Source organism: Crotalus tigris, unplaced genomic scaffold (genome assembly GCF_016545835.1).
Source record: "Crotalus tigris isolate CLP2741 ecotype Arizona unplaced genomic scaffold, ASM1654583v1 scf7180000024366.1712601, whole genome shotgun sequence".
NCBI classification, from domain to species: domain Eukaryota; kingdom Metazoa; phylum Chordata; class Lepidosauria; order Squamata; family Viperidae; genus Crotalus; species Crotalus tigris.
The window spans coordinates 554219-568071 of record NW_024100534.1 but is presented as its reverse complement, the minus strand read 5'-3'; the positions used below and the strand labels follow the sequence as shown (position 1 = coordinate 568071).

At 38.3% G+C, this 13853-nt stretch overlaps 1 protein-coding gene across 5 annotated transcripts in view; it reads right to left on the bottom strand.

Moving 5' to 3' along the window:
- The window catches only part of MRPS9 (mitochondrial ribosomal protein S9), a 46227-nt gene extending 38938 nt beyond the window's left edge, over positions 1–7289 (bottom strand). For 2 of the 5 annotated variants that reach the window (XM_039327711.1, XM_039327710.1), the window contains exon 1: positions 7086–7224. Coding sequence is in view for 1 of the 5 variants with exons in the window: in XM_039327710.1 (XP_039183644.1) it covers positions 7086–7175 (90 nt within the window). In the remaining 4 variants the exon portion in view is untranslated. The other 3 variants (XM_039327712.1, XM_039327713.1, XM_039327714.1) reach the window with 2 other exon arrangements.
- Positions 7290–13853: the final 6564 nt, after the last annotated feature.

Sequence of the window (13853 nt, the reverse complement as noted above, 5' to 3'; positions counted from 1 at the left end):
GGGAGCCTTCTTTATGTGTTAGGGGTAGAAGGTGGGAAGCAGGCTGGGAAAGTACAGGGAGCCCCTTTGCTCTGGCAGCAAAGGAGACCAGAATCATGGCTTGCACAGCTACTTAATGCACTTTATTTTGAAGAGAAGGATGAATTATCCATCTACACACATCTACAGCAAAACCATCTTCTTAACTTCCAGCATTTTAACAACACTCATCTAGTGCCTGCACTCAACTTTACAAATCCAAATGACTGCTAGATGGCAAGCAAGACATAAAGGCATTCTAAGTCTTTGCTGTTGATGAGTCCTGGATAGACCAATAAGCATTTTGGAAAAATTGTGTGGATGCAACTGACAACACAGCAGCCTACAGCTCAATCCTATTTCCCAAATGTCTGAAGACCATATACAACACGTAAGTAGCAGCTATATCTGAGTAACAAAAATCAGGTTGACCACAAAATTGCCATCATGAGAAATAAACCTTTGCTGCCATCTAGTGGTCAGAGGGCTAAAGGCAACAGAATGCTGAGGATTGCCTTGATGCATATTCAGGGCAACAATTGGTGGCAGTTTTTCCCATGTTTGGCATTTGTGACTCAGGCTTTCTGTGGGTTGACAGAATTTGACAGAAAACTTGGTGCAAAATTCCTCTTCAGACTTTTATTTAAACAGCAGCATCTAGTTTTATTTTCATACAAATTCTTTTGCAAGATTATTTATAACTATATATGCTAACCTTGGGTTCTCCAGCCTTCTCTTGGCCATTTTTAGTGATAAGAAGCAGAGAAGGGATTGCAGACTCAACCTGAGACATAAAATGCAATGACTGTTTTTCCTTGTTTTGAATTGTACAGACTAAAGCTTTTCTAAGCAAGTATATGTTTGCAAGACATACTCTTAGCTTTTTACAAGCATATCCATGCAGTTTTCTAAATAGTCTAATTCTATTATTTAGAATTAAGAAATGGATCGAAGATACTGGTTGATATTTTACTGGTTGCCAGTTACGCTGGCAGCTAGCTTCCTCTGACTGATGAATCCTATTACCATCTAGAAAGGGTAGATTTTCTCCCAAAATGCCTTTCTCTATTTTTGAGGTACTTCTCTGGATTGGCCCTATTCTGCTTCTGATGTCTTCCACCATCTCAAGAAGAAAAAAAAGGATCCAGTAATGTAACACTGCCTAATTCATTTTAGATTACCAGCCATGCATTGCTTCCTCAGACCAACAGTTGGTCTAGATCAGGGGTCGGCAACCCGTGGCTCTGGAGCCACATGCATTTTTTTTTATCCCTCTACTGCGGCTCCCAGTCCTCCTCCACCATTTGCAGTCCCACAAAAAAAAAAGTATGACTAAAAAAGTTCAATCAATCAAGTCCAACTTCTCTCAAAAAAAAAAAAAAATCTCACAAAGTTGGGATTGATTGATTGAACCTTTTTAGTCCCACTTCTTTTGTTTGTGGGATTGCCCACAAACTTCTTTTGGTTTTGGGACTGCACACAGCGGCGGCGGAAGAGACGGAGGACTGTGGTGGAGCTGGAAAGGTGCCGCGTGGGTCTGATTGGGGGTACGAGGGGGATTTTCTGCCAAGCATCTTATATACGGAACTGGGGAAACAAGCTGGCTGGGGGAGCTGCCAATGCCACTACCATGAGGTTTTGCAGAACCCCCCAAGCGGCCACGATCCCCCCTCCCGAGCCAGCCAGCCACCATCGCCGACCTACTCCTCACCTGACCTGCTGGCCTCATGCTCTTCTCCTCCTCCTCCTCAATCGACTGCTAGCAGCTTGGGTAGCTCTGCTCTGTTTGAATTGAAGAAAGCTGCTTTTCGTTACACCTCCGCTTTCTTCAGCTCAGATGGAGAAGAGCCCCCAAGCCGCTAGCAGCCGATTGAGTGTGGAGGAGGAGGAGGAGGAGGAAAGAGGTGTGAGGCCAGCTGGCCAGATGAGGAGTAGGTCGGCTATGGTGGCTGGCTGGCTAGGGAGGGGGATCATGGTTGATGAAAGCGGAGGCACAGCAGCGAGATTGCTCGCCTTATTGAGAGCAAAAAAAAAAACTGCATGAGAAGTGATAAATGAAGGATTATTGGATTTACAAAATATTTTCTTTTAAATTTTGAAAGATTTTTGTTTTGAAACAGATGAACAGCAAGCTAGTGGGTTTTTTTTTTTTTTTTGAAGCAGTTAATCACTATCTTTAAAATTCAGGGAAAACTTATAAATGTGGCTTGTTTTATCAGAGCTAAATGATATATTGAAGAGAGAGAGAGAGAGAGAGAGAGAGAGAGAGAGAGAGAGACGGAAGGAGAACACTTAATGAAATATTTTGATGATTTTTTAATTAAGAGATGAGGTATGGGGATAATTATGCTGTGTTTAAAGATGGTGATAAGCTACTAAAATTGTTTTTACTTGTTGGAATGAAGGAGAAAGGTTTTTTCCCCTCCCTTTCTCCTGTCCTTTTCTTTTTTTTTCCCTGCAATTTTTTTCTTTTCTATTTTTCTATTTGTAGTTTTTACAGTTTGCACTGGCTTTTACTTTTTTCATTTATAATCCTTAATAAAAATATTTGAAAAACAGAGAACATTGTAATGAGAGAGAGACAGAGACAGAGAGATGGAGACAAAGAGAGATAAGAGAACCTGCTATAATCATGCTGGAATGAAAGGTTATGACCACTCAGATTAGACTGCAGGATCCTCTCTATGAGTTTGGATCGTTGTGAGTCCTCTGGCTTTCAGAAAGTGATGAAGTGGGTAAGAGATGCAAAGAGAGTAACTAGAGGAAAATGAGTGAACCTGTTCAAGCACAGTTAAAGTTCTTAAACTTTTCTTTGTAATATTGATAAAGGTGATGAAACATTTTTATGTCCATGTTAAATTTATGAAGAGCTAGCTGGCTGGCTGGGAAGGGGGGATCATGGTTGAATAAAGCATAGGCACAGCTCTCAAATAATAAGAGGCGGATGCGCTGCTCGCTCATGTTCGCCCACCTTATTGAGAGAAATCCTGCTGCTACATCTTATTGAGAGAAATCCTGCTGCTACACCTTGAGTGGGGAGGACAAGCTTTGCTGCTGGGCCATGCCTGGGCTATGCCCTGCCACTGCCTCCCAAACTCCACCTTTGCTGCTTGGGAAAGCCGCGGGGAAGGTAGGAGAGAAAAGCGGCAGCAGGGCGTTCCGCACGGTGTAGGTAGGAGGGGAAAGCGGCAGCAGGGCATTCCACCCGGGGGAGGTAGGAGGAAAAGCGGTGGCAGGGTAAGGGGGGTAGGAGGGAAAAGGAGTGGCAGGGTGGGGGAGGTAGGGGGAGAAAGCAGCAGCAGCAGGGTGCTCTGCACAGGGGGCTAAGCAGCAGCAGCGATGGAGTGGTGGAGTGGTGGGGGAGGGAAGCAGTAGGGTTTTGTGACTCCCGATGTTTTCTTTTCTGTGGGAAATGGATCCAAATGGCTCTTTGAGTGTTTAAGGTTGCTGACCCCTGGTATAGATCTACATTAGGTGCCCGCCACGACATATCAAGTCCTCTTCCAGTTCTTCTTCTCTGAGGTTCTCTGAATTTAAGATAGTATCTCTGATGCCAAAATGTTCTAATGGGAACATTTTCTTATAAAGAATTAAACACACTCCTTATTTCAGTTTCTCTTTATCAGCATACTAGCACAAAACATTTCTCTGGATGGATGCCCTGATAACCAGTAGGAAAGTATGGCAAGTGAGGTACATCATAGTGAAGTATGAATTTCAGCCATAGGAACCCATCAATTATTGGTCCATTTAGCACTTTGTAGTACAGCTGTTCTAATGTGTGGAAAGTATACATTGTGGGGAACAGCAAGATTTAGGGAAACAGGAGCCTTTCCAGTTCTGGAACGGGAAGAAAACAAAGCAAGAATGGCCATGTGGATGACCCCAAAATGTATAGCTTTCCCACAATTTATCAATAATCCTCCCACCTCAAATCCAGATTAGGACTATTCTGGCAAAATTTATTTTTGATAACTTCAGGTGGATTTTAAAATTATTTCCACTAGAATTTTTCCAGTTATCAATGCCTGACTGACTGATCTGTAATTGTCAGGCTTTCCACATTAACATGGACTGCAAAGCAATAAACAGAGGTTCAAGGATCAAAGCTTTGTATAGATTTACTATAGATAAGCTGTTATGAAAAAAACTCTGGGCTATGTATCAAATGCAAACTATATTTACAATAAGATCAAGATTCCAATTCCTCTTTCTTCTATTCACAAGGTGTTAATGGACTAGAAATCATCTTCTTTTAAGTGAGAGAGACAGTTCTAATTGTCTCTTGATCTGGCAACAGACAACTGATTTGATTTTTTGTGAAAACTGTCTCTTACATTAGTTTGTGCAATTTTTCCTCTTTTTGAAAATAATTATATTAAATATATTTATAAATATATACTGAAGCTTAAGTTACACCACTTCGTCTTGTTCTTCAGAATATCCCGATGGTATACTTTTTGTCAGTTTGTCTGGAACCTGTTCTGTGTGTTTTGTTTTCATTTTCTTTATGTGTCCTTATTTTCAGATATTTGTGAAAGCTTATCTGAAGGCATACTGGCTTCATTTAATGTCCTTTTTTTCTTTTATAGAAACTACTTGCAGAAGTATCATCTTCTTTATAAACTCTCACTCACCCTGAGCTCCTTTATTCATTATCTTTTCCTACCATTGGTTCCTACTTGTTATAATTCTGAATGTATTATCTATTTTTTAAACTCAATACACATTTGATTATATTCAACTTTTCCCTAACATCAAGACCTCTAGCAAGGTCACTTTTCTCCAATATGCCTGCTACTTCCACTTTCTCAACTTAATCTTCTTTACTGATTACTACTGTAAAGACCTATTTGTGCCTTCCTCCATTTCTTAAATCCAGAATAAGTCTTGGAAGAACATATTTGGTATGATTTTTCTCCCTATAATTTTCATTACTACATTTTCATGCATCCTTGGAAGATCTAAAATTTGTTTTTGGAAGTTTCTCTCCCATCTTTTCTTTAGTTGAGCAGGCAATGGTAGACACCACTATAGTATTACTTTTATTTGTTCCTTCACTTATTTTAACTCTGATAGTCTCTACAACATTGCCAAGTTCATGTATTTGGATTTCTGAGCAGGAATGAATTATTTTTAACATATTTGCAAAAGTTCACCCTTTGTACTGCTACTGTTCCTTTTGAACGAAGTGCTGTACTGTACTGTATATACCTGAACTGCTACAGGTACTCCTTGATTTACTACAGTTCATTTAGTGACCGTTCAAAGTTACAAAGGCACTGAAAAAAATGACTTATGACCATTTTTCACACTTATGACCTTTGCAGCATCTCCATGTTCATGTGATAAAAATGCTTGGCAACTGGCTCAAATTTATGACCATTGCTGTGCCTCAAGGTCATATGATCACCTTTTGCAACCTTCTGACAAGCAAAGTCAATGGGAAAGCCAGATTCACTTAACAACAAGGTTACTAACTTATCAATTACAGTCATTCACTTAACAACTGTGGCAAGAAAAGTCATAAAATGGGGCAAAACTCACTTAACAAATATTTCACTTCACAACAGAAATTTTGGGCTCAATTGTGGTCATAAATCGAGAACTACCTGTATATTCCAGTCATGAGAGTCATCTCAGATTTCCACTTTGATTTGTTAAACCACATTTACTCTGTGTATTAAGATCTCAAGCTCAAGTTGATTATCATAATTTGATTGTTACTGTATAATGCTGAATATAAATTGTATAACTTTACAAGCCAGTGAGGTTTTTTTTTTTAATTTTATTTTTCACAGAATAGTTTTCAAAGGCCGATTTTACCAATTGTACAATTCTTTGTGAAATTCTTAATTCACACATTTCATTTCTGGCCCCATTCACTTTTTAAGTTCAGTTTAAAACTTAGTAATTAGTCTGGCCATATTTGCCCAAACACATTCTTTCTTGCCAGCCCTTCTGAAGTGTACTGTTTTTATTCATTCATTCATTCATATAGTTGCCCATTTCACTTAACATGACTCTAGACAGCTTACAACACACACACAAATATAAAAAACAATAAAAATAGAAATACATAACAACAGGCGTAAACTAAACTATTATCCACACAACCAGGAGACAGGCTGTAACTCATGCGTAGGGTCACAGATTCAGGCATAAAGTCAATTTTCAAGGCCTTACAGAAGGCCAGCAGGGATGGAATAATCTAATCTCAGAGGAGAATGATGTTCCAAAGGTAGAAAAGGGCTCTCCTTCTGGGCCTACCGGCCAACAATACCCGGAACATCGTTTCTGCCAGATCAGGTTGAATGGGTAGAGATGGTCCTCTAAGTAATCTGGTCCTATGTACTACACAATGGACTTTAAGATAACAACCAGCCCTTTGAATTGCACACTGAAGCGCACTAGAAGCCAATGCAGGTTGTGTAGCAGTGATGCCACAAGTGACAAGTAACTGGCAGCCATAACTTCTTGTGACTTAGGAATCATCCAATTGTTTCAGTCACCTGCCATGAATTAAGATTCTGCTTTTCTGCTTCCAAGCAAAGATCTTCAATAGTCATAGATTTCAAACTCTACCGATTTTTTAAAAAAACATAGACATGATAGAGCAGCACAGAAATCTTGCAAGTATGCATCAGACGCATTTATCTTCTGTAAAGTACATCATAATCTCTATTATTCCTTCGAACACTAATCTGTTTTTAACTGATATTGCAGGTAGAAATCTGGGATCGCCTGTAACGTTTCTGCCTACAATGATGGTCCTAAAACCAACAATGCCTGAGACAAATGATTCCGATACTTCAGAAATGCTCCCTCGCGCGCATGCGGATAGCCATATTCACCTCGGTTTGCCCCAGGAAGGTATTAAAGCGGGGCGGCGGCGGCTTGCAGTTAGGTCCTGGCTCACTCTGCTGCACCGCCGCCCCGACGTCAGACTTTTGGGGAACTGAAGTCAAACAGCCCAGAGCGCAGGCATTGCGGCTACATTGGAAAACGCCGCTACGACGCCTTCGGTTCTATGCGCGCGACGGTTTAGCCCCGCCCCCGGACCTTACCTTCGACCCCATCGTCAGCTTTCTGGTTTTGACCGCTGTGCTCCAGCCGCGGCCCCCCGCCAGCACGCGCCCAACCGCCGCGGTTGCCATGCTAGAGAAAACGTGGGGGGGGGGAGGGAAGAGGAAGAAGAAAACACCTCCTTACTTTCCTTGCTGTAGCCTTCAAAGCGCGCGCACGCGCAGCTCAAAAGACGCTTGATTAGTGGGCGGGGCGAGGAAGATAGGAAGGACAGAGCGCACAAGTCAATCACGTGACACGCCTGCTACGTCATGCCTGGCTGGGTCTTCGCGCGCTCTTTAAAAGAAGAGCATTTGCGGTTCTAGCTTTGTGTGTGCACGTTTTTGTGTCATGGGCGCATTCCGAGAGAAGTTACAGACGCTGCACACCCAAAACAAAACTGATCAAAATGCCCCTCTTCCTTTTAGGCTCCTTTTCCTTATGTTTCGCTCTTTTTTTTTTTAAGTGATTAGGGGTTGTGTTTCAACGAAGCTGCAGTGTTTTGTTTTCTGACCTTCGACGTCAGACAGACAAAAATAGTTACCTGAGCATACCTCTCCCATGGAGGTCCATTGAGGATTAGAATAATTTTGCAACTTCTATTTTTTTTTACTCAAGCTTTTATTTATGTGTTTTATTAAACTTTGAAAACAATACATATCTAATGATGATCTTCCTTGCATTTTCTCACAGGTGCAGGGTCTGCTTTTCAGATTAACAAATGCTATTTCACATGGTTGACTGCAGCATCTGGATTCAATTGGGAAATCTTCAAATCTGTATCAATTGTGTCCTGCCACCTTTGCTTTAGTTTTCCATGCAGGTGTTTTCCTTTGGTGTTAAAGTGGTAGGCAGTGCAGGTAACTGTGGGTGTTGCTAATAAAATCTGGCCACATCACTATAAGTGTTTTTTCTGGATTTCCTCTTATTGGTGCAACATTCATCTGCTAATGGACTGTATTGTTGGGTGATCAAAAAGGCCTAATGACCAACACAGCACTCATGGGATATAGAAGTATTCACTATTTTGGTGATTAGCCAGCATTCAGCACCGTACAGTGCTACTGAGCAAACCATCATTCTATATTCTTTGTTTTATGCGATTTAGCATGCACTTAACACAGAACACTCCAGTAATCTTTGATCGCAGCCAGGTTTCATTCACTCATGCACACACTCCTCCATCATTGCCACCATCACTTTGCAGTTGGAAACCCTACATAATGGAAGGAGTTTGTCTTCACTAGATCTTCACTGCTGATCTAGATAGCGAAGGTGCTTGGCTAGTCTCCAAATATTTGGGGGTCTTGATATTGAGGTGCAAACTGAAGTGGCTAAGATAATTATTCAATGTCTGGACACTGTTACAGTGAGGGCTAAAAGCAAGACGTTTTTTGGTGTAGAGCAAGACCCTGGGAACACTATGATGCAGATCTCATATGATAGATTCTATGGTGAGAATGACAACAATGGCATTAGTACTAAGATTTCATGAGAAAGCTCTCAGAAAGGCCAGCACATCTCACTCAGCTCCAGATATTAACATAGAGGATCTGGACCCATTTTATGAGTAGCTTGTGCACATCATGGCCATGTAGTATGTACCATCAGCTGATGTGGAACACATTCAAAAGCTCTTTTTAGGTCAAGGAAATCCAGGTGTAATTACTTTTCTCAATGCTTTTCTATGAGCATGTGGGTCATAAAAATGGTGGTCAAACTTTTGTCAAAACTGCACTGGTTTATATTGATTTTAGTGATATCACAGAGAAGCTGATTAAGCATCCGCTCAAAAATTTTCATTATGTGAGGCAACAGGGATTAGTCAATAATTACAGCAATCACTTGTATTTTTGAAGAGGGAAATTCATGGTCCAGTCAGCAGGCATGTGGCCACAAACCATAAAGCTAGTCAGCCACTCAATTGCTCTGTGGTGAAATTCTTTCAGCTTCCAGACATCTACTGGTAGATTGCCCATGCTAGGTATTTTCAAATTCTTCATAGCTTTAGTAACCTCTTCAAATATAATGCACAGGGCTGGGCCAGCCTCAGCTAAGCCATCAGGCATTGGTGGTTGTGGAAATTTGATATTAGAGATTTTGTCAAAGTGCTGCTGCTAGGATTTTAGAATTTTAAGCTTGTCCTGCATTTTCATCCATGTGGTGTCCACATGTATTATGTAATATTTTTAATTGGCTTGGTGTGCACTTTTCACTAGTTTGATTTTTTGGGTCCAGTTGTTCATATAAATACCAGTAGTGATTGACTTTGGCCTCTGCAATAAGAGTGGCCAGGTTTCTTTGCTACTCTTCTTGCAGTGATGTCCTTTTGTATGTTTTTGTTGGTCTTCCGCACATACCAGTTCTTGTGGGCCATCTTCTTTTCTGCTGGACTTGTTTCATCCAGAGCTATACCAGCTTGTTGATTCGAGGATGAGTTGTCTATTTCTCAAAAATGGTATGATGTAATATATAAACTAGTTTATGATATTTAGTAGTTTATAACATATAAGCTAAATGACAGTGCATCAATTTAATACTATTATATGAAAATTGAAACAGTTTAAAAAAGAAAGTTCACCTGTTGTATAAAGAAAAACTATATGTTGAAAATAAAGAAACAAACTTAAGCTCTCTAGAGAAAAAAAAAACAACAAAGTCTTTTAATCAGGTTTATCGGCTGAGTCAGTCATGAAAACACTCTGAGCAACTGTTCTTGACATGCTGATGGGAGCATTGTGGTAATGCCGGCAGGAAAGACATTCCATTGAAAAATACATGCCAATTGTATTTTGATAATGTTGATTGTGTGCCATGAAGTCAGTGTCTATTTGTAGCAACCATCCAGATAAATTTTCTTCAGGATGCGTTATTCCCAATCTGGTTCTTCATGTCTTTCAGTGGTATAATCAACATCCCTAAAACTGAATAAACCACTTTGTGGCTGATCTTTTCTCTTCCCTTTCACATTTGCTAATAAAACCATTGCCTTCACAACTCTGATCTTTGTAGGCACGTTCCAACATCTCTTTTTTTTCAAAGGCCTTTCTGGCTGCTCCACCATGTGCCAGTCTGTGACATTTTTCTTGACCACTTATTCTATTATTCATGATTGATCCTAAAAGGCTGAAGCTATCAACCACTTCAGTACTTATTTTCAATGTCAGTTCTAAGTCTGGTTGCTGTACCTGTTATTATCATGAGTTTGGTCTTTATCTTGGTCCCTTTTTATTACTATAGTCCTTGACTTTCAATCCTAGATCTTGTGGGTCATTTACATTTATCAATAGGCATTAATCACAGCTTAACAGGCTTTGGGTTGCTAAGTTCCAAAAGAAATGCTCTTATGAGAAGATATTGCACATCTATTTGGTTGTTTATTGCTTCATGTGTGGAGAGGGCAGGAGCACAACAGAAAATAACATTGGATCTGACTTACTGTACATTCTTGAATAAGATAAGATTAATTTGCAAGAAAGTCACTTTTTTCAGTACTGTTGTAACTTTGAACGGTCACTAAATGAATCATTGTAAGTCAAGCACTATGTTCATACACTTTCCACTCAAACAACCCTTTGTAGATCTCATGTTGGCATATATTTATATATATATATTTGTATATATTTATAACTTTGGGCTATTTGTACCTCAGGAGTGACTTTTCTAAGTTGAGCATTCAGGAGAGATTCAAACCTTTTTTCTTTCTGACCTTAATTAACTCTTAAGATTTTTTTTGGGGGGGGAAAAAAGAGTAACATTCACTTAAAGGTGGTATAATGTTCAACTCTGATTTTCTGAGTTACTGATTGGTAAACAGTAACTGGGGAGTGACAAATGAAAATCAAGTCTGCTTTTGAGAACAGAGTTGTTTGGTGAAATTACAAATATATCAACTATCCAATTTAACTGCTGGGCTCACAATAGCTTTTGATGTAAGTTAAAACATAAAAAGGCATTTTAGGAAGATATGACTAGACACAAAAAGGTTAAAATGAAAAAAATGGATATCTTTGCTGACTAGATACACTTTTGATGGGTCCTTGATGTTTTCTGAGCTTGATTGTTTTCTTGCAGACATTTCATTACCCAAACTAGGTAATAGCATCAGTGCTAGAAAGGAGTGGGGTTTGCTCTCAGTTTCTGTTCTAGTAGCTTGTCCTGTCAGTGTTGGTGGAAGTGGTCTTGGAGATTCCTTGGTTGGGCTGTTTATTGTTAGCTTAATTGACAGTTCCTTGATTGGGGCATTGTTTATTTCTTGATGGTTGATCTGATGTTAAACATCTGCAAAAAAAACCAAGCTCAGAGAACACCAAAGGACCCCTCATTTCAACCCTCAGCTATAAATATTTCTCCTTTATTTCTAGCAAGTTATTTTTATGGTTCAAGGCAAATATGACAAAACTAATCTCCAAGATTAGATGGGCAAAAAAATTCGGATATAATATAGAATTGGAGAAATGGGAAAAAATATGGGAAATAAATATAAAATTGACTATGTCGGCGGCATTCAAGGAAAACCAGTTGAAAATGTTTTACAGATGGCATCTTCCACCTGCAAAGCTTGCCAAGATGTTCCAGAATAATTCGCCAACATGTTAGAAATGTAAAAAAGTACATGGAACATATTATCATCTATGGTGGACATGCCCAGTTGCAAAAAAATATTGGTCTACAATAAGAAAATGGATCCAAGAAATAATAGACCAACCTGTAGACTGGAAACCAGAGATTTTTTTGTTGGGTATTTTAAATAGAAAATATAGTAAAGAAATATGGTACTTAATTTTACATATAATAACGGCGGCAAGAATAGCATATGCACAGTTCTGGAAAAATGAGAATATACCATCAGAGGAAGAAGTAATAAGAAAAATCCTGGACTGTGCTGAGATGGACAAATTAACAAAAGAGATAAAAGAAAAGGAAGACACAGAGTATTATATAGTATGGAACAAGGTGTATGTCTGGTTGGAGACTAGAAATAATAGAGGAAAATAAATATGGAAAGGTCAAAACTGAAAATATGTGTACAATAATGTATAATAATAATAATATGAATTATTCTTAGTAAGAAGTAGAACATGAAGGAAGAAAAATGTAAATAAGAAATAATGGGGCTATAAGGACAAATATTTAAAGAAGAATAAGGGGGAAATGTAAATATTAGATTACCGTTACATAATTGCTGTAAAAAAAAAGGAGGAGATATATTGTGTGCGTATGTGTGTTATGTTTTGCTTTGTTCTGTTTTGTCTTGTTGGTTAAAAAAAAAAGAAAAAAAAAAGAAACTAATCTCCAAATGATACACAAAGAAATACTCCTGGAAACTAAGATTAATTGCATAATAAAATATAACATTACTATAATCTGCAACAATTAGTTTGTTCAAAAAAACAACCTCAAACAGAGGTAACAGTAACACAATAGACATAATTAATTTGTAACTAGTATGATTTCTGCTTATATTTCAATAGGTTCAGAGTTTAGTCCTCAGAACATGTGTTTTCTGAGGGCTCTTTAGAGCTTAGAAAAACTCGAATCTTTCTACATTTGTAAGTTTGAGCTACTGCAGTTATAAACTTTCTATTTCATAAATGTTGACATTTTTGATCTTTTGTGTAGTTTAACATTATGCTTATGGAACTAAAGAAAATCCTGTTTGAAGTTCTGAACCTTCAACAGAGGAGACACATATAACCTTGAATTTGTCTTAGAAGTTATCAAATTTTATTTATGAGCACAATACAGATACATTTGCAATTTATTTTGTCCACATGTTAAGTATTTGATAGCTTGAATATTTCTGATTATCAAATATAGTACTGCATTTATTCATCAGCTCTCTTTATTGGATTTTGGTGTAGTCAAATATTGGTTTTATAAAGTACATCAATTCAATTAAGCTTTTTATAGAGCAAACATTTCATATAACTGTTTTTCAAAATCCTTTTCCACTAAAATGGTAAATCTGAAGAAATTTAGAAATAAAAAATGATTATCAATGATTTATTCCTCTGCATCAGAGAGAACCAGATCAGTAACTCCTTTTGTATCATGCTGAAAAAAGGTAGGGAAGTCCAGGATAACCTAGGCAGAATTTTAGTCCTTGGGTGTTAAAAGGAAAGAAAAAAAATATAACATAGTTCCCAATAAATTCATTTAGGCCCTTCTCCTTTTTCTTCTTCTTCAGAATTGTATGCTCCTTGTTGTTATATCATCCTTTTGCTCAGATAATCCATATGTTTGCTTCTCTGACTCAATAGCAATTGAAGATTTTAATGCTGCCATTTTCTCATGTTTCTCTCAACATGAACCTGAAAAGATTGAATCATGGTACTAGTGTAGCTATTATCTCCTCACTGTCCTTCATCCACCACTTTTCTTGATAGTCCAATTACTTCTGACTTGATGTAAGTGTTTCTAATCCTATCTTGGCAGGCCCTTTTTCATCTTTACCTGATAACGATATCTCTATGTCTATGAAAAATACCTATAGTATTTTTCTTTAAGAAATGCAGACATGTATTTAACTTCCAAATAAGAAATTAGCTGATAGTAATGTTTACTCCTGATGTCATTTCCTCACTGGACTAAACCAGACATTTTCTATAATAGTGCAGTTGAGACCATGTTCAGTTTCACTCTTTTGCTATGATTTTTTGTCTATTTGCATCCACAAGCAAGGAGAAAAGGGAATATGAAAAATAACACTGGTGCTTGAGAAGAAAAGTTCCTAAGAATATTTAGCTTTATGTATACAATTTGGGGAG